This window comes from Rhea americana, unplaced genomic scaffold, assembly GCF_003343005.1.
Source record: "Rhea americana isolate MKP2758 unplaced genomic scaffold, rheAme1 scaffold_217, whole genome shotgun sequence".
Taxonomy (NCBI): domain Eukaryota; kingdom Metazoa; phylum Chordata; class Aves; order Rheiformes; family Rheidae; genus Rhea; species Rhea americana.
Window position 1 is genome coordinate 64271 of NW_028186317.1, and position 18700 is coordinate 82970.

Sequence of the window (18700 nt, forward strand, 5' to 3'; positions counted from 1 at the left end):
AAAACAGAGCAATTGAATAACCGGAGTCCGTCATTAACTCGCGTGTCGAGCAGCTTCTGAAGCCATTTCTAACCTCAGCAGTGAGGGCTGCCCGACAGGGGCCAAGATTCAAACTGATAAACATGGTGCTTCTCTTGCAAGTAGGACTCTCAACATGCTGCTTTCCCCTCCTGAGGAAGCGTGCAGAAGAACTCAGTTGTTACAAAGTAGTAATTTCACTTTGGGCTCTTTGTAACTTGAAAGGACTGTACTCGTGCTGTCCRCATACCCATCCTTATGGTGATGTTGGACTCCAGTGTTCTAATTAGTTACTTTAAGTTGTCCAAATTTGCACAAAGTTGTGCTCAGCTTGATGGCATTTCTCTGCTACAGCGTAAGGCAGTAAAACTGGAATGTTTTTCCTCGCTTGTGCCACAGGATCACAGAAAGGTTGAGGTTGGACTTGGCCTCTGGAGATCATCTAGTCCAAATGCCCTGCTGAAAGCAGGGTCAGCTAGAGCCAGTTGCTCAGGGCCGTATCCGACTGGGTTTTGAGTATCTCCAAGGATGGAGACTCCACACACTATCCAAGCAACCTATTGGCAGTGTTAAGATCACCCTCACAAGAAAAATATTTTTTCCTCAAGTTTATATGACGTTCCCTGTGTTTCAGTTTGTGCCCATTGCCTCTTGTCCCTTCACTGGATATCTTTGAGAAGAGTCTGAATCCATCTTCTTTGCAGCCTCCTGTCCGTTATTTGTACATATTGATGAGCCATCTCAAGTCTAACCAGTCCCAGCTCTCCCAGCCTCCCCCTGCAAGTCGGATGTTCCAGCCTCCTAATCATCCTTGTGCCACTCCAGTGGACTCACTCCAGGAGGATGAGAGTGGGGCAGGGAAGCAGACGCAACCCCTGAGTATGCTGAACGGGGAACCGTGTTGGGGTCTCGCATGGATCGATATGGGATATTGCATGTTCCTGTAATGCAAAGCTTTGTAAAGTAGCTTTGTGTGTTGTTTCTCAAGGAAGAGTTAAGAAAAAACAAATTTTGCTAACGCAAGTGTTTTTGCTCTCCTGCTCTGCACCAGCAGCAGTTTTAATTCGGAACCTTCCAGCAGCAGAAGCTGTTGCTTCTGTTTTGATGGTAGGATCAGCTAGCAGCCTCCATGGACTGTGATTTGTGTTCCTAAGCAAAAAGCACTCGATTTTCAAGTTTCTGTTCCAACTAAGTGGGGATAGAACTTTATAGGACAAATGAARGGCCCCTTTTAAGCACAGGGGAGTCTCTGCTGAGATCTGCTGCTCTGCTTCAAACAATGATGTTGGAATTTCTCCTCCAACAGACCCACATGTGCACACAATATCTTTGAGTGCCTTTATGATGGAAAATGCTAGTTCACTTAATTATAGAATGGTCATTACCAGACCACCACCATGCTACAAGCCATATGCTGCAGCCAAGGCAGAGGCTGTTGTTTCAGTCTCTATRGGAAGCCAACTATAAATCTGTGCTAGCGTTTACAGATGTTATGAAATGATAATTTACTGGGCATTACCCTTGCCCTCGTGCCTTCATTAACAATGATTTTTGAAGGTAGGCAGATAGTGTTCAATGTYGATGGGTTGTAATGGGCACGATAAACGACTGTCTTTGGGAGGATATCAGCCACCAGCAGGACTTCTGTCCRCTGAAATGTCTCAAAAGTTACTCTTCACTGGATGTTTCACTTTGCATCTTTGGTTGACCACATCGTGGCTGTCTGAGGTTTGGCACGTGGGTTATCAGCTTGAATGTCTTATCATTTTTATGAAGTGGAGAGCTCGGTGGTTGTTCTTTCCTTCCGAAAGATGGATATTACSTTTACCTTTGTTTGAAGCTCTGGGTTAAGGGAAGCTTATGTTGAGGAATGTAGCTGCTGATAAAAGAACTGGATTTACTGCCCAGTTAAAAACACAAAACAAATCATTGCCCAGCTAAAAAATGGTTAAAAACACATGGTAAGCCAAAACTTGTAGAAGATACCCCCACGAGCAGGGAGACCTCTTCTCTTGCTTTTTGCTTTCGCCCTGCTCCTTTGCAACGCCTGTACAAGACAAAGTAACGGTCGTGCCTTAAGCGAGGAAGGAAGAAAGTGCAGATGTTGTGTTTACGTTGTCCTCATCTTTGTCCAGGGAACAGGAAACCCTGCTTCCTTCGTGTSTTTCCCTCATGGGAATGTGATTATTTATGGTGAAGTAGGAAGAATGCCTGTGTGTTTTTGTGGTTGTTACTTAGCACTGTTTCCCTGGTAGGCTCGCTGCATTTGCCTGCTTGAACACGTGGAGTTAAATCATATGAAACCATAAAGAGGCCGTTAAAAATTTAACGGGAAAGGTAATGACACAGATGAGATTCCCCGAGATAAACTGCTGCAGAGGAACAAAGAGAACGGTGGCTGAGCCACATTTGCAAGAGAGAGAAGTAATTCCTCCAGGGTCAGGGTATTTTTATCCTTTTAAAGACYGAGTTTAATATTCAGCAACTCGGGGAACTCTCCTGAAGGTGAGGTTATGGAGAAGAGGAAGAGTTGGAGCGACCGGCCGACGCGGTCCCCGGCGTGCTCGGAGGCAGGAGGCTGAGGAGGCTCGCTGTGGCAGGCAGCACAGGCTCTTCTCCCTGCCGGGAGCTGGGCAACGCTTTGGACATCAGCCCAGCTCCCGAAAGGAAATTCCTGCCGGGTGCAAAGCCCCGCTGGATGTGGTGGAGGTCCCGGTGCTGCTTCCTCAGCCGCAAGCAGGTGAATCGCTGAAATCCCTCTGGAGAGATCGAGCCGCCTTCGTGAAYTGAGACGCCTGGAACGGACCATAACGAACTGAGTATCAGGTATGTGGCGTTTTGAGGCTTTTGAAAAAGCCTAAATATTTAAATAAACCCACTAAACAGTCACAGTTCCTGTTTTCTTCCTCCCGCATCAAAACCTTGAAGCTTCCCGTGGATTTTATGTGCAAAGACCTTGCACCTGTTTCACGGTACGGGCCTGTTGCAGCCCCTTTCAGCCGCTTCATCGGAGATGGGGTGTTTGTACTGTCAGCTCCGATTCTACAGGTCGTGTGTTCAACTCGCTTTTAAATGGGAAACCTTTAATGTGCGTAACCTGCTTGGTGTCACAGAACAGCTGCGGTATTTGCGCCATCGGTTTTAGTGGAACTTTGAATATTCAACGTAATGCGTACCAATATATGCAGCAAAATACAAGATGATATTTGAAAGTTGCTGATGCATCTTATGGAGCAGGAGTACTGGCCTATAAACGGTCTGCAGAGTAGTGCTGCTGTGTATTATTTTTATTTTACAGAGTTGCTATGATCRGTACAATGCTGACCTCAGTGATGCTGAAAAAATTGCAAATGAGATGCTTAAACAATTTGAAATTCTTGATGTGTTGTATACAAGAAGTTGCATATTTTGAATATGCAGCAGTGTTAGAGAATGAGGATCTATATTTAAACAGAATAATCTGATGCCATGTTTGGCTATATGTAGTTGAAGCATTATTGTAAGTAATGAAAGTCAAACTTAAGAGCATTTAGTGAGGAATTGTCCTTGTTTATTAGCTTAATCGTTGTCGTGCTATTTTTAAAGCTGTAACGTGAAGATAGTTTCTCATGCTGCAGAGTAGCACGAGAGCGTGTTTTCACGCGTTTGAGAGGGCAGCGCTCAGAAAAGCCCGAGCAATGAACACGCTGAACGAGTCCGCCTTGTCCGCCGTCGTTTGTAATATTTGCAGATTAGCTGGTTTTTGTGATACGTGCGGTGGCCGCAGCTAGTGCAGATTTTTTTTTCCGTGCTCGGCACAAGTGACTCGCGTTACCCAAGCGGCTGCAGGCAGCAGCGCTGCTCTCGTTTGCCGTGACTCTGCTGACTGCAGGGCACGCCGGGCAAGAAATCAGATAGACTCGCATTATCTAGTTACCAAACTAGTAAGAAAAACGAAGTAGGTTCGCAACARCTACAGGGCAGGAGCTGTTTAATGGCAGGTTCGTGTTCATACACGGGAACTAACTTGGTGTAATCTGTTCCGCTGCCTGGGGGCTGCTTTAACGGCGGGCAGAACCGCGATAGCGTGGGCCGGAGGGGCAGGAGGAGGACGCCGGGCAGCCCTGGAAAAGCAGTTTATCTCAGGGTATTAACTTATCAAAAGTGGACGACTGAGACCCTTCTAATTCTTCGCTCTCCTGTGCTTCTCCGGAACTGCCATKCTTCAGAGCTTGGTAACACAGAGCTAAAAACTCGTTGACTTTGTGTGCTGTCAGCACATCAATTTTTCGTTCCAAACCCGTGCAGTTACAGTTTGGTCAGCTCTGCAGCCCCTGGGAGGACAGCGAGGGAGGCAGCTCGGAGCAGTAACCTCTCCAGACGTCGCCCTTGAAGCTGCCGCTGTCCGTAAGTCAGCGCCCCGTACGGGAAAACGTGCTAAAGCCGAGACACTGCCGCTTTCCTGAAGGCTCCTGCATGGTTGCAGTAGGTCGAGTGCCTAAAGAAATGGTTTCTTGGGGGGGAGTCTGGAGGGAGCAGGTACATCTTGCATCRGTTTTATCCGCGGACTTTGCAGCCAAGGCACGTCTCTGGGTATTTTATATATTTACATAAACRGAAAAATGGACTTTGGGGCTGGCCCGGTATCGCCAAGTTGTTTATCTTCCGGCGAACGTTTGCCCTGGCTGCGGGAAGGGGGGAGCTGCGTGACTCAGCTCTTCTCCGCACCCGATGGGTGTGCTTTGCCCGGCTCTTCCCGGCACACGCAGTCCCCGGGGAGTCAGGTTACGCCGCAGGCGCGCGCTGTTTATTAACCAGCTCGGTAACCGGCCTAAGAATAACTTTTCTTGTTTGCTCTGTCGCTGGCGATTTTTGCTTCGTGCAGCCCGAGGTGGGAAACCTGCAGAGAAAACGCAGAGCGCGGGTTTCCCCCGCTGCCGTGATAACGTAAAGGCACAAACAGGATCGCCTCRCCCCTGGCGGGGAGCCGCATCCAAAATGTAAAGTTGCTCCGACGGAAGCTTTAAGGCAGGCAAATCGCTCCGCCCGGGAAGCGGAGCGGCTCGGCAGCCCTCCGGTCCGCAATGCCCGGCCATCGGGGGCTGCAGGGCCGTCGCTCGGATGCTTCCGACGGGGGAGGGGAAAAAAAAAAAAGGGATGCGTAGCAATATTTACTTCCCTGCTTTTGCCTCCCCAGCGGTTTATTTAGGGAGTTTGGGGAGCGTTTTGTTGCCAGTCTCTTTATTCGCCCCGTCCTCCGCGTTTCAGTCGTGATGCATAAAAGCCACGTATTTCCTGCGTGACCGAATGTGATTATAATTAMCTTGTGTACCTATTTAGATGCCTGGCACAGAAAAACTCCTTTTCACAGATGAATATATGGAATACCTYTAATCAGCCTACTTGTCTGAAAAGCGATGGATTGCTGTGATTTATTCAGTTGCTGTTTTGGTGGGGTTTTTTTAAACCTACCACGTACTTACACGAGAACCTAATACCTGCAGTAATTTTTAAAGTGTGAGGATGTTTGTTTTCTTTTTTTTTCTCCCTGTTACGGTATTTTAACAGATACCAGCGAAGGCACACGTCCATCTRCTTTAAAGCATGCCAAGCAGACGCATTTGTTGTTGTGTAATAGTTGTGAAACGTGTTTATTTAGCTGCTGGCTGGTGTCTTCGGCGAGTGTCGGTGTTGTCCTCGCCCTTCGAGGCTGCGGGTCAGAGCCGAGCGCTTAGGGCAGTTGTCTCGGTTAGAAACAGCACTGGTGGCCAAAGTGTTGCCATGTTTTGATGGCAGCAGACACCCTTCAGTAACTTTATTTAAGCCTTTGTGTTACTTAGTTGTACTTATCCTGGTAGGRTTTAAATACWAAAACAAATGTAATCCTACATTGCRTCKTCTTGCRTTTGCCTCTCAGCCCCACCAGTGTCAAAAATGACAACTGTTATCAGTGACGTGACTGTCTTTGGCACTTTATTTAAAAAAAAATGCTTTACACTTGTTTTGGTGAAAACTCACAGTTTTTTAGTCTTAGCTATAGCTGCATTTTTTTTTCTTTCAGTTTTCCTTGTTGCTTAGCTGATTAAAAGCAAACCGTAACTATTTTGGCCAAGGGTTTAGACTTCAAGAGTAGCATGGAAGTTACATTTAGCTTCAGGTTTTATTCTTTTGTGTGCAGATTGAGCTGAAGAGAGCACGTTTTTACAAGCTCTAAGAAGGAAAGAATAACTCATGTAAGTCTTTGCTTTTTGCTGAGATACCATGGGAGGTCTGAAACCCTAGACAGTCTTGAGAGACAGTAATGGTAGACGTCAGCCAGTCCGTTTGCACGTGAATCTTYGTAGTGTTTCCACCTCCGGTCGCGTACTCCGTGTGCTTGCCACCGTAGGCCACCTGCGGGTAGCGTCAGGACCTCGTGCGAGGCGTCCGGACCGTCGCAGAAAGCTGCTTGTACTCCGAGGGGAGGACTCTGGCAGAGATCCCAGCTTCGGAAACTCTGGAGCAAGRTGCCACAAGCGTGCTCGAAGCTCGCTAGGTCGCCGAAGAAAAGGTGGTAGACCTTGCCCACGCGTTAAGAGCGCTCGGTGATCCAGCGCCGCGCCGCGACCGCTCGTTGTTGGGGTGTCGTCGCTGCTGTGAGATATGGGACGTACTGTTTATTACAGCAGTGGCACGAACAGCTCGGGCAAAATCACACTTGTCAAATACGAGGGGAAAATATTTGATGCTGCATCTGACATCTCAAAAATTCAGAAGACTTCTTGACAATTAGTTGCTAATACGAGTTAGAGGTTTTGCCCGTGGGAAGAAGGGAGGGGAAGCGTAGTCTAGAGAGGACTGGACAAAACGAGCTTCCCKAGAGGAGGGACAGCAGAAAACCTGCCCCGCTCACTGCTTAAGACATTTCAGTGCTCTTGAACSGGAGTATTTTTCTACTGTTTTGATGTAAACTACTGCAGAATATCATTGCTTGAGTTTCCAGCTAAATATACCACCAAATGTGCTTTGACATCCTAAATCACAGCAAAGGTGTGTTTAATGTAATGGTGTGTTTAATGTAATCTAATGATGTACTTGCAGACAGACATTTTATCTTCTCTGTGACCCCTAAAACAACGTGAAAATCGGGTAGAGAATAACAGAACCTCCTGCCGAGGTGCGTAATTGGAATGCGTCCTTGATACCTGGGTATCTGTGTGCAAGTTTTGCTCTTAAATAAATGATTTTTTTGAGCATGGTCCAGAAGGCAGCAGGATTGGGAGGTATCGCGGCCGTAGGTGTTTGGGACGGGGTGACTTTTGGGTGATRTTCAGCACTGCCATCTCCTGCCTCCACTATTTGGAGTTTTTCTTTTCCTCAGATGAGGTGAAATCCCTTGGTTCAGATTCTCTCTGAATTATATTTGCATTTACTTTGTCTTAAATTGGAATCAGCAGGAGCTCGAGCAGGGCTTTTATGTCCAGGGATGAAAAAGAACCAGGAGGGAAGAGCAGAGGGACCCCAGCTGCGTCTGCTGCGTGGTCCACGCGGCACAGGGCAGCCGTCAGCCTGTGGTGGGACAGTCAGTGGTAGACCCAGACCCAGCTGTGTGGCTTCATTTCGATTCTCTTTGATTAACTTGCTGCTTCGTTTCTGATGCGTGGGGCAGCAGCAAACTCCTCCGTTGCATCAGGCTCTGCTTCTGACTTGCAGGGGCCGGGTGAGTCTCCCTCGAAAGCCGGAATAGGCCGATTGGCCTGGTTGTACTTGGTGTMATTTGCTAACTGCGGCTCAGCGGTTTCGCGGGCTTCAGCGCTGACTTTCGGGGCTTTGCGCTGTTGCTGAAGYGCTCCCTGCGCTGTTTGCCTCGAGCAGCACTTCAGACTTCATGGTGGATCGCCGCATAGTGGGAATCCTGTCTCGATAGCTGTAAAATTATAGTTTCATAAGTTTCTCGTTTCTTTAATGCAGACAGGTTTGGCCTACCAACGAGAGCTTAGTTTTATTGTTATCAACCTGATTATTCGACTCGTGTCGCAAAGTTCAAATCAGAGATGATCTTGAAATGTGCCTGAGGGTTWGTGCGGTGAAACCTATTTCCTGGATGCTGCATTACAGATGGAAGCGGTTGCTTTTATTCCTTYGACCTGCTCTCGAATTCGAACGCAAGGACCGTGAAACGCAAGGATGGGAACAGGTCCCTCAGCACGGCTGCAACGTGCACCGCGTGCATATAATAATTCTGTGTCCAGAGAAGGGCTGCTATGTTTTTAAGCATCTCCTTTCCCATAATCCTGTAARTGAGTCCCAAGAGCCTCTCCCTGTAGAGTCCAGAGACCTGATGAGCTCTTAATTTGGCAGGTAAAGTGATGATACGGGGAGTAGCCAGAAGGTTAGTAGGGGCTGTGGCTTCCTTTAGTAACGCYGACATCGGGAGCTGGCGTGGGAGGATGTGACTGTGGTGGTCTTGGTGTCGGAGAGACCACGTCCCTCCTGGCAGAGTGGACGCTGTTGGAGGCTAGAAGTTGTTTTCCTATCTGTGCAATAATAAGCTATTTWAAAGAAAGGTAAGTTATAACTTGTTTACAAGAAAAAAAATCCTTTGAAAAGGTAATTTTGAATGTCTCCTTAAGACGTGTAGTTGGCATAACTCCGTGGCTCCACTTTATTGCTACTTTGGGCAAGTAACAAGCGGGAGAGCACCTGGTAGTATAAATTGTTACAGTCTGTTGAAATCAGTGGAACTACAAAAATTTACACACCCCATGGTCTGTCTTCCACCTGCAATGATTTTAGGCCTCTTCACTGTGTTGCAAACGCTTCTAAAGCAGCAGTGGCTTGTATTAAACGCCCTCGAGTTTCTTCCTTGGCGTTTATCTCGTTTTGGAGCATTTTGGTGGCAGCATACCCTGCTTTTCCACCTTTCCTCAGGAAGGAGTTCAGAGCAGGCTTTCGGGAAGCGCGGGGCCGGAGGGTTCAGCCAGCGCAGGGTCTCGGTGGCGTGCTTTTGAGCCGAGGCGCGCTTCTCCGCTGCAGCGCTTCAGGAGCTGGGGAGACGACGGTTGGGACCGTGATGGAGAAGGTCTCCTCCACCTGCTGTGTTTACGCGGCATCTTTATATTAACGGTACCCAACGATGCGGCTGATAAAGTCACCGGTTCTCTTCTTTGGGGATGCATTGAAAGGCTCATGTGCTTTTGTTCCCAGCAGGCTCCGTACCCCTCAGGACAGAATGCAGCTCCAACCACGCTGGTGTACCCTCAAGCCCCTCAGACAATGAACACGCAGCCTCAGACCCGCTCGCCGGTAAGGGTGCACGCGTTTGCATTTCCCTCTTCTCGTCCTTTCCCGTTTGTGCGTGTCTCTGTATGCGTGTGTCCGTAGCGCTCGGCCGGGTCTCGGGAAAGTGCGTTTTACCKCACTGGAAGCACGTTCCACGTGGCGAAGCCGTGCTGGATTTTCGGACGTTGTCCAGTTAGGAGAATTTTCCTTTCTAAATGGCTTATCGGAGATGCAGCGATGGAGGGATTCTCATCTGCTTTCAAATAACGTGATTTATTTTTAGCGCAGTTGCCTTCAGGTTCACTTCATTTTAGAACTTAGATTCATTACCAGAATCTTTCTCTTTGCTTCACTATTTTTTTTTCTCCCCTTGTTCTTTAAGGAAGTATTTTGGTAAAGGGCTAGAACAAAGCTCAGTAAAGCAAAGCAATGCTCTGCAGCAGCACTCAGTCTCCCGTGGCCTGTGGCCATTACTTTCCGAATCAGGGCCACCTGCTCAGTTCTGTTTGCTACCTGCCACTGTTTGGTGCTCACGCATTTAGCACAGTTTCTGGGTATCCGAATCTTTTTCTGGTAAGCCCCTTTTCATCCAACCTCAGGCTCGGTCGTCCTTCGTAATCTCTTGTGTATATTGTAAGACCGCTCTGCTGTTTTCGGCCCTTGCTTCCCCAAACCAGGCTGTCGTGGGGAAATCTCTGCTCGTGGCACTGTTCCACGCGATGCTGGGAGAGCCTCCTGCGGCATCGCGTGCTCGTCCCTGCTTCCGGAGGCACGCTAGCTTGCCGACGCAGCGCCCGAAGCCGCAGTTAGCCCAGGGAGCGGCTGGCCCTGTGCCTCTTGCAAATCAGCACCTGCGTCGTAACCCTTCAGGTTGCCTTAAAAAAAAGAAAAAAAGAAAGGGGGAAAAAAAAAGAAAAAGAACAAAAAACCCTGCACCATTCCCAGCATTCTTCTCTTTTTAGAGTAAGATGAATGCTGCTGAAGCGTGGCAACTGAAAGCCTCCGCGACAGAAGTCTTCTGTTTGTGCACGTTAACAGGTATAGTACAGGGCAAGCTTCCCCCCGCGTGCACCGGCACCGTTGTGCTTGCCCCGCTTCCGGAGGTTTTGCCTCYGGGGGATTCGCAGGAGGGTTAGTTCAGAGGCCTGCCGACCTCCCTGCTGAGCCAGCCAAATAACGCCAGTTTTGATGATTTTTCTGACGTGTGGACAGCTGCGAGTTTGTAACTGCACCCCCTCACACAGCCCTTAATCCCCCTGATTACTGATTCTGATTCTGATCAGTAATGTGGGAAACTGATGGCGTTAAAAAAAAAAAGAAAGAAAGAAAAAAAAACCTCTCAGTAAGTATAATCATCTTCTTTATCTTTAATTGTTGAAAAGCGAAAATAAATTTATATGGTTAGAACTGGAGCAAAACCTGACTGAAGAGCTGCATCTCTAAACCAGTTTTTTTGACAGCCCAGCAGAACAGTGCCAATACATTGCACAGACAACTGGAAGAGGAGGAAGGTTTTGGAACAGAGTCCGGTTTACAGGTCCCTGGCTGGAAGAGGCTGGATAAAATACTGCATTGTAAGCAATATAACAAACTGTACTCCTTCTTGCAGGCGATTGTGCCGATGGCACCGTTATTTATTTAATTATTTGATTACCACATCGTTCTGTTGGCTGATCTACAGAAATGCACTGATTTGCTTCTTTGCCTAAAAGCATGAGCTGCCGTGGCAGTTTCTGCCGGGTGTAAGTGGTGGAAGAACTTCCAAAGTTGAACTGCAGCTGGGAGGGTCTGATCTGGTAGGGCAGAGACCAGGGCGACTTTGGGTTTTCCACCTAACAGATAACGTTTTCAGGAAAATTGGCTGAAAATGCGTTAAATTGTAGGGATCTGGCCCTGTTATTGAGGAGGTATCGAGGAAGAATTTGTCTGCAGTTGTCAGCCATTTTTCTGTGGTCATGAACTATTTTATTTCATTTTTTTTAATCTCTCCTGTATGCAGTTTTTTGCCATCTGCTCTGCTAGCGACCATTTCCACTGCCATTACTAAAAGTCACGCACATAACATCTCATCCCACCTCCCCACCCCAAAACAAATGCAAGGCTAGCTGGGTCCAAACTACTCTTGCATTTTGTTCTGGGCTCGATTTACATCATTTATTTTTTATTTGATTTTTTTTACCTTTGTTTTTTTTGGTGGCGAGGGGAGGGGGAAGAGGGGAGGAGGAAGGCAGCAGGACAATGTCTTTGCCACCCTCGACCCCGCAGCGGAGTCCTGGCTGTCCCGCAGCTGGTTTGGCTGCTGAGCCCAGGGAGGGTTTTGCACCGAGGTGATCCGAACGCTGCTTCGTAGAGCARCCAGAGCTTATTCCACTCTGTTTCTGTAGTAAAGGGCCGTTGGCAATTGCACGGTTCAGGTTTTTCTGTTTTTTTTTCCTGGACAGCTGCCTTTGCAATCCAGCTGGCTCCATGTATTTGCCCAGCTAGTTTCCTAGTGCCATTTCGGTTTGATATCAAGAATTTTCAAAGGTCAGCGCCAGCCRGGGGAAGGCAAAAAGAAATCAGAGCCACTCAGCCCCGCTGCGGATACCAGTCAGCTCCCRGTCCTTGTCAGTGCCAGCCCCGAGCACCGGTCGATTTTAACGCAAACTGTCCGATTGTAGGAGATCTGCCGAAAGCCACAGGCGGAGAGGGAGGACCGCGGCGGCTCTTTCGGCCGTCCCGGAGGAGCGGCTGTTTTCGGGGGGCGCGTGGCCGGTTCCCAGCCGTGCGCTCCGCAGCGAGCGCGACCGTGACGAGCGTTGGGGGCCCAAGTGTCGGACCCGGGTTTCGCGCGGAAGTTTTCCTTTCTCTCTGCTGCCTTCATCTGAAAGAAAAACGAAGTGTCTATTTTTAATCTGAGCCAGCAGTGACTACAGTTTGTTCTGTTGCTTACAGCCAGTAATAGGAATAAATCCTGTCAACCTGAACTATTAAAAAAAAAAAAAAAAAAAAAAAAAAAAAGGAAAAAAGAAAAAAATCAATAGCCACTGGTGACCAGTGCAAAACAGGTTAGGGTGTATAACCTTGAGTCTTTGTTTTTTTTTAGTTTTTTCTTGTGACACGTTACTTTTTCACCATGGAATACACTTTAGCTTCTTAAGATGTAAACTTTCAACTCTTATATTTTAAACGCAGTGAGAATTAATCTTTCCTGTGGAACAGGGATAAGATAGATACTTTGGCCCTCGAACTGAGCAGCGCGAGGTTTTTGCACCTTTTTTTTTCAGTGCCTTCAGAAGACAGTTGGTTATTGTTTTCTCTTCTCCCTTGGGTGGGTAGCGTGGAGCATGTAGCCCCTCGGGAAGGGCTTACGGCGGCCCGCGCRGGGCGAGCATCGTTCCTTTCGCTTGAACGCAGGACAGCGCTCAGGGAGCTACTCTCCTTTTCCCCCCGGAAAGGTTTGGAAGAAGGCTGAAAATCCTTGAATGCTTCTGTCTTGTGGCTGCTGTTAAAGCAGAAACGTTAGTCTGAGCAACCGGTACTGCCCCGAGGCTTTTCTTCAGTGCAGGGCTTAGGAAGGCTGTTCCACGGCCGTCTGCTAGGGACGGGAAAACTATCGTCCGCGAATCAGTGCGGGCTAGTTACTCTTTAGTACGGTAGAAACAGTCTGCGTTTGAGTATTTTCTTTTTTTCTGAAGGTTTTTATGACTTTCCATCCAAACGTCATGATAAGATGGAGGTAAAGGAACRCGTAAGCACTGTAGGATGCTCTGGTATTAGTAGACTGCTTTTGGAAATATTAAATGGAGGCAATTAAAATATTTATAAAGGAGAAAATCAACTGGRTCAGTGAGCGTTTATACTTTGCTTCTCGTGTTTGATGGCTTTAAAATAGCTGGGAAGCAGGGCTGTAAGTTAACCCCGCTCCACTTTTCCTTACAGAAAAAATTCCTCGTTAAGAAAATTAACAACCAGTGCTCAGTGTTGGTCCCTAATTAGGAGCAGTTCAAGTGCCCCCGACGTTTTTGTACGGCCGGTACAAACTTTGCCGACGCGCGCGGCCCTCTCTTCTCCCTCGGACCGGACGGGAGCCCTCGGGCGGAAAGCAAAACCTCCCGGGTCGGCCCCGGGCGCAGCGCGTCGCGTGCTCCRGCACGGGCCTGACCTTACTCATTAGTCGCAACGAGCAACAGGTAGAGGCACGCAAAGTTTTGCCGCTGTGCGTAAAAACTCGCCGAGGGCTCTAGCTTCATTTACGCTGCTTAATTATTTGAGCTATTATCACTAGATCAGCTGCTGTCATCGCGGAGCTCTGTTGATTACGCTGAGCATTAAGGGTTTAAATACCTAACTTGGTTTCGGAGAAGAGGCTACTTTGTCATCTTTCTTTATATTTTCCATTTCTTGCATTCATTTTTATTTCTATTTTAACAATCCGTTACTTATTGGAAAATGCCTGAAACGTTTACTGCGCATGTTGAACTCYGAATACTTTCCTCCGCGTGGCGTCGAGGCGGGTGGGGAGGCGCTTTAGCAACGTGAGCACGTCCGAGGTCCACCGCGGACGTATTCCGCTCGCCGGGGACGTCCCGGGCTAAGCCGGCTCCTTCGGCTGCGGATGGGGAGGCAGACGCTACCCGTGAAGGAGCGGGCATGGAGGGTTACGCTGCGATTGTTATTAAAAACAACAAAAAAAAAAACCCCAAAACGAAAGGAAGGATGCAGCGCATCCGTGCAGCGGGTCGCCGGTTGGCCGCCTTCGCCTTGCGGAGGAGCTCGAGCCTTGCCCGTAGTCCGCGGGACCCAGGCGCGGGTCTCCGTCCTCCGCTCCCAGCCTCCGACTCCGGCTGCTTTAACCACTTAGCTCCCCTTGAACGGCGTAAAACCTTCGCCGGCGCTCGTTTTAAAGCTCACGCAGCCCGCGCTGCGGACGCTTCGGGTCGCCGCGCGGCTCCGTAGAGCTCGGGGCCCGCCCGTCGCTGCCCCGCAGCGGAGCTGCGGCTGCCTGTSGTTTCTCGCGTGGGTTTGTTTTGCGTGGAGCGTGACGTCGTGGTTGCGTTGGGGTGTTTCTGACTCTCTGTGCCTTTCCTTTTGTGTTTTGTTTCTCCCGCCTTTCCTCAGTTTGCAGCGGGGCCTCGACCTGCCCATCACCAGGTACGGTACCCTGCCCCCTTCGGTCTCGTCCTCCACTAACCGCCCGGGGGGAGGCGGGCGGCGGGTGGGCGCTCACCCACTAACGCGCACCGAGGGCTCGCCGCGCCGGGCGGCCCCCGTCGGACGTGCCGGCACGCGCCTAACCCCGCTCGCGGGCCGCTGCCCTCGTTAACCCCCCGCTTACGCCGCTTCCTAGGCACGGGGCGCGCGCGTAGGTGACGGCCGGGTGTCCTCCAGGCTCGCTTGCCTTTGGAAATCCTTAGAAAACTCGGCCCGTTGTTTCCGAAACAGGTTCGGGCACCTCAGCGGAAGCTGGCGGTGAGAATCGGGCGTTCGAATCCCGCTTTTCAACCAAAACGAGTTGCCCGGTCCGCGGGACTCCYGTGTGACGTGCCTGGCGCTCTGCTCTCCTCGCGTTGCTTAACGTTTCTTGCTCGCTAGGCGAAAGCCAGACGTTTAGGAGTCTTTGTAGAGTGACTTGGACTCGGGAAGGAACCGCTTAACTGAGAAGAAGGAGAGTAAGGAATAGCTCTGCTGCGATCACTGCACGTAACTCGGGCTGCTTTTGGAAAGCCTGGATTTACTTCAAAGCTGGCAGCTTTGTATTTCGGTGGGGGGAGACGGTGCGAGTTGGCTCGGGAGAGCTCGTTGTGCTCCCTGCGGTGTTTTTGAGGGCATGGAGGTAGGTTGAGGGTGGATGAGTGGAAAAGAGGAGAAGAGAGGTGGAAAGCACAGAAGAGGYCTCCCAGATGTGCTCCCTTCCAGGCTGTTCCCACCACAGCAATGGAAAAAAAAAACAGCACTAACTTCAGTGGCGTCGGCACGAGGGCTTAGTCTCGGAAAGTTTAATCTAGGGAAAACCATTATTTTGTTCTCATTTCGCTCCCGTTAGTCCAAGCAGTTCAATACTGTAGAGCCGTGAGCGCTTTTGGGAAAGGGACTGTCTCAGGATAGCAGGTAAGTGGGCACAGACGCCAAAAAAGCWAGTTAGGTTTGCCCTTCCCGCCTCGCGGAGCCGGGCGCTCTTCCAGAGCAGGACAAAAAGGGGCTTAAAAAGCAGCCCGAGGCTTTGGCCGCGCCGGCGGCCGAGCGGCGCGCGGGAGCGAGGGACGGCTCGCTGCCTTGCGCGCGCGGCGAGGGATCGCGCTGACGGGCGGGAGCGGGGGAACGTGCTGAGGATTGCTGTGCAGAACGGCAGAGTTGGCGTCTTGTTGAGATACTTGGGCGCCTGCCCTTCGCTCCAGGTCCGTGTTTGTATTAGGAGATACTGAAAACGCATCGCAGCTCGGAAACTCGTTAGGTTGTTACCAAGACAAATTATATACTCGGTTCCAACCACGTTCCCATGTGAAAATTAGTGAGGTCGCCGCGAGCAGGACTTGCAGCGAGAGGCTCGAGTCTTGCGGCAGCTTGGCCTTTAGGAAACGAGTTTGGCGTTTGGTGGTTTCGCTGGAAAACCAATGGATAGTTTCCCGCTCGCGGGGACTGGGAAGCGTGTAGCCGCGTTCTTTAACGCGCTGGAGGAGCTAAATGTCACCTAACGCGAGCAGCCGGCTTCTAGGATGAGATTAGGTCGGCYAAAATGTTCTAAATAAGCGCACCAACCGGAGTGTTAACATTTATTATAGCAGCATCGTGCGCTCTCCTAAGAGAGCAGCGGCAAGACGGGGTTTGCAACGATTCCTGTGTCGGCTCCAGCGTGGTTTTATTAACATATGTTGTTATTGATTCTGTGTCTTTTTCTGTGAACTAGTAGGTTATTCTTTAATGTTATTTCCTGCAATTATTATAGCTTTAACGTACTCAAATTGGCATGATTTAAGCACCTGAAGTTGACTGGAAGCTTCGTAGGGAATTTATTTTCAGCTGGGCACGCCAGGAACCTGCCTGCGCTGATCGATTCAGGCCAGTTGGTGCTATGGAAAGTGTAAGCAAAGTCTAAATGATAGTACGGGCCCAGCTGAAAACAGCAGTTTGCTTTTAGGTTGAAGTCCGAAACGCAGGCTAACCTCTAATTTAAAAAGCAGCTGCAGAAGCATATGGGCTATTTAAAAATGGATGCGCAGAAGAGGCTAGTATAATTAAAAACAGAAATAAGAGCAAGTATAAACTCAAATGTCATATTTCCCTTTCTGACTTATAATTGTATTTGAGATTAGTTTGCTAGCTATGGCAAGCTAATTTAGGCTGAGGTTGCACTTGTAGTTTGTTCCAGTTTTAGCCTGAGGTTATTTGAGTTCTTTTGAACGTAGCAAGCAGGGTTCGGCCATGAGCTGTTGTTAAAAAGCCTTGCGATTTGGCAAAGTTAGAAATACACTCCCTGAACTGACTCAAARCTGACTGTTTTACAACTTCTCGGAATATCTCAGGTTAGAGAGCGATCGGCGACAGCTGCTGTAAGCGATCGTCTCTCGTCATCCACRGACGTGGACAGGAGGTATCGGCTTTAAAGCCTGTGGTCAACACAAGCGTCTTTGGGTTTTTTCACCCTATTTTATTGTTTATTGTAAATAATAAAGCCGGGAAATGGGGAAGAGGCTGCGCCCGTGCGGGAGGCCGAACGGTGCGGTTCAGCCGGCCGGGAAGCGCTGTCCGGGGAGCCCCGAGCAGCGCTGCTCTTCCCCGCTGCCCTGCCTGCGCGCGCCGCCTCCTCCTCCTCCTCCTCCTCCTCCTCCTTCCCTCCGGAGCAGGGTCAGGTTATCCCGCCGGTCGTCTTAGCCGGACCAGCAAGTTTAGTGTCCGGGAGGCTTAACTGAAGACGACGGCTTGGATGCGTGATTTGGGTCGAGAGCGCTGGCGACAACCCGCTAAAATTTGCTTTTGCTTCCTTTCTTCGCAACCTTTTGCAGGGCCGCCTGGGTCTATCCAGCGCAGCCGCCAGGCTCGAATCTGATCTGGAAATAAGTGGMTCAGAGCCTAATGCGAATCCTGTTAGTTAGGCTCAGCTCGGCAGAGGTTTGTTTTCAGTGTGCTGATTTCTCCTTTATTTTTCAGGGAAAGTTTTAGCATCTGTAGGGAGTGCTTCGCAGACATCTCGCTGAAAGGGGGGGCTTAGAAATGGAGATGCAGGAGCAAACGGAAAATCGATTAAAATGCACTGGAGGTTTAACGGGAGATTGTCCCTCTCCTTGATCATTGATTTCTTTTTTTTTTCTTTTTTAAATATAATGACAAACATCTCTCATCTAGCTGGCCTTCAACAGACATTTGACATGGGGAGAACGATGATGTTTAATAGAAGGGTATTAAGGTAGCTATTAAAAAAACATACTAAATATAAATAGCAGGGCAGTGCTGAGAGGGTACGAGGGAGGTTACTACTGGATTTCTGTAATATTTGTGCTAATTACCCTGGCACAAATAGCAGATGTATGTCTGCAGCAAGCAGTGAATATAAAGCTAGGAAATGGGGTTAACATGGGGGGCCTGCAAGTGAGGGGTAGTTCAGCTTTASAAAGAGAAGCCTTTAGGCTTTGGTGCTAAAGAGGAATTTTTATTATATGTCATAGGAGCTCAGAGTTGAGCTTTCTGGAGCTCTGGAAGTATTTTGGGGAGCAACTCCATGGAGGAGGAGGAGGAGGTTGTTTCTTGCTCAGTTGGAAGTCCTATTGCCTAGTCATACTGACCATGAGTAAAGTGATTTTTTCTGAGGTTTTGCAGTGTGAGCAACAGGGGCRAACAGCCAGAACTCTCTTCAAGAAGCGACTTGGTCGGTTTAGGAACAGGATTGTGTGACAGCGCTCGGTGGCACAAGACAGATCAGGGATCAGACCGTGACTTGGAGGCCGAGGCTCAGTTCCTGGCTGCCCTGCCGAACGACGGGTCTCACACTAATTGGACCATCGTTAGGTGTAGGAGGACTTAATCTTTGAAGGACGTAGTCGAGGAAGGGTTGGCATAGCAAGGGTTTTCCAACTGAAGCCATGCTGTGGGCCGGGGTACCTTAACTCTGGTCCTGACCGGGTGCCGTATGTGCTCCGCTGTGAATCCTGCAGTTACTAGAAGAAACAGAGGCAAAACCTSTCAGATTTTAATCTCCTTGCGTTCTCCTGTGGGCTGTCATTAGCACTGCTTGAAAATGTCTGCACGCCCATCTGCTTAACCTTGCAAGACGAATCCGTTAGCAAATGCAAGTTCGAAGAGCAAAACGTTTCCAAGAAAAGGTTTCCAAWGCTTTGAGCGTTGCTAGCTTGGCTTCGGGGGGATGGGAGCAAGGACAGAGCAGAAAGGAGCCTGCCCACCAGATCATACTTGTTATGGACAGTAAAACCCATACACAGCTCAGATGTGCAGTGCTGTGATGGTATCT

The 18700-nt window shown here is 49.3% G+C and overlaps 1 protein-coding gene across 13 annotated transcripts in view; it reads left to right on the plus strand.

The window, feature by feature from the left end:
- Positions 1-18700, plus strand: part of EIF4G3 (eukaryotic translation initiation factor 4 gamma 3) — a 93038-nt gene that overhangs the window by 12795 nt on the left and 61543 nt on the right. For 6 of the 13 annotated variants that reach the window (XM_085305151.1, XM_085305157.1, XM_085305153.1 and 3 more), the window contains 2 exons: positions 9184-9282; positions 10719-10832. In XM_085305151.1, coding sequence (XP_085161277.1) covers positions 9253-9282; positions 10719-10832 — 144 coding nt within the window. In that variant the 5' untranslated portion in view covers positions 9184-9252. Of the gene's footprint in view, positions 1-2302; positions 2845-4799; positions 4820-9183; positions 9283-10718; positions 10833-14358; positions 14392-18700 lie in introns of those variants that run through there. The other 7 variants (XM_085305152.1, XM_085305164.1, XM_085305160.1 and 4 more) reach the window with 5 other exon arrangements.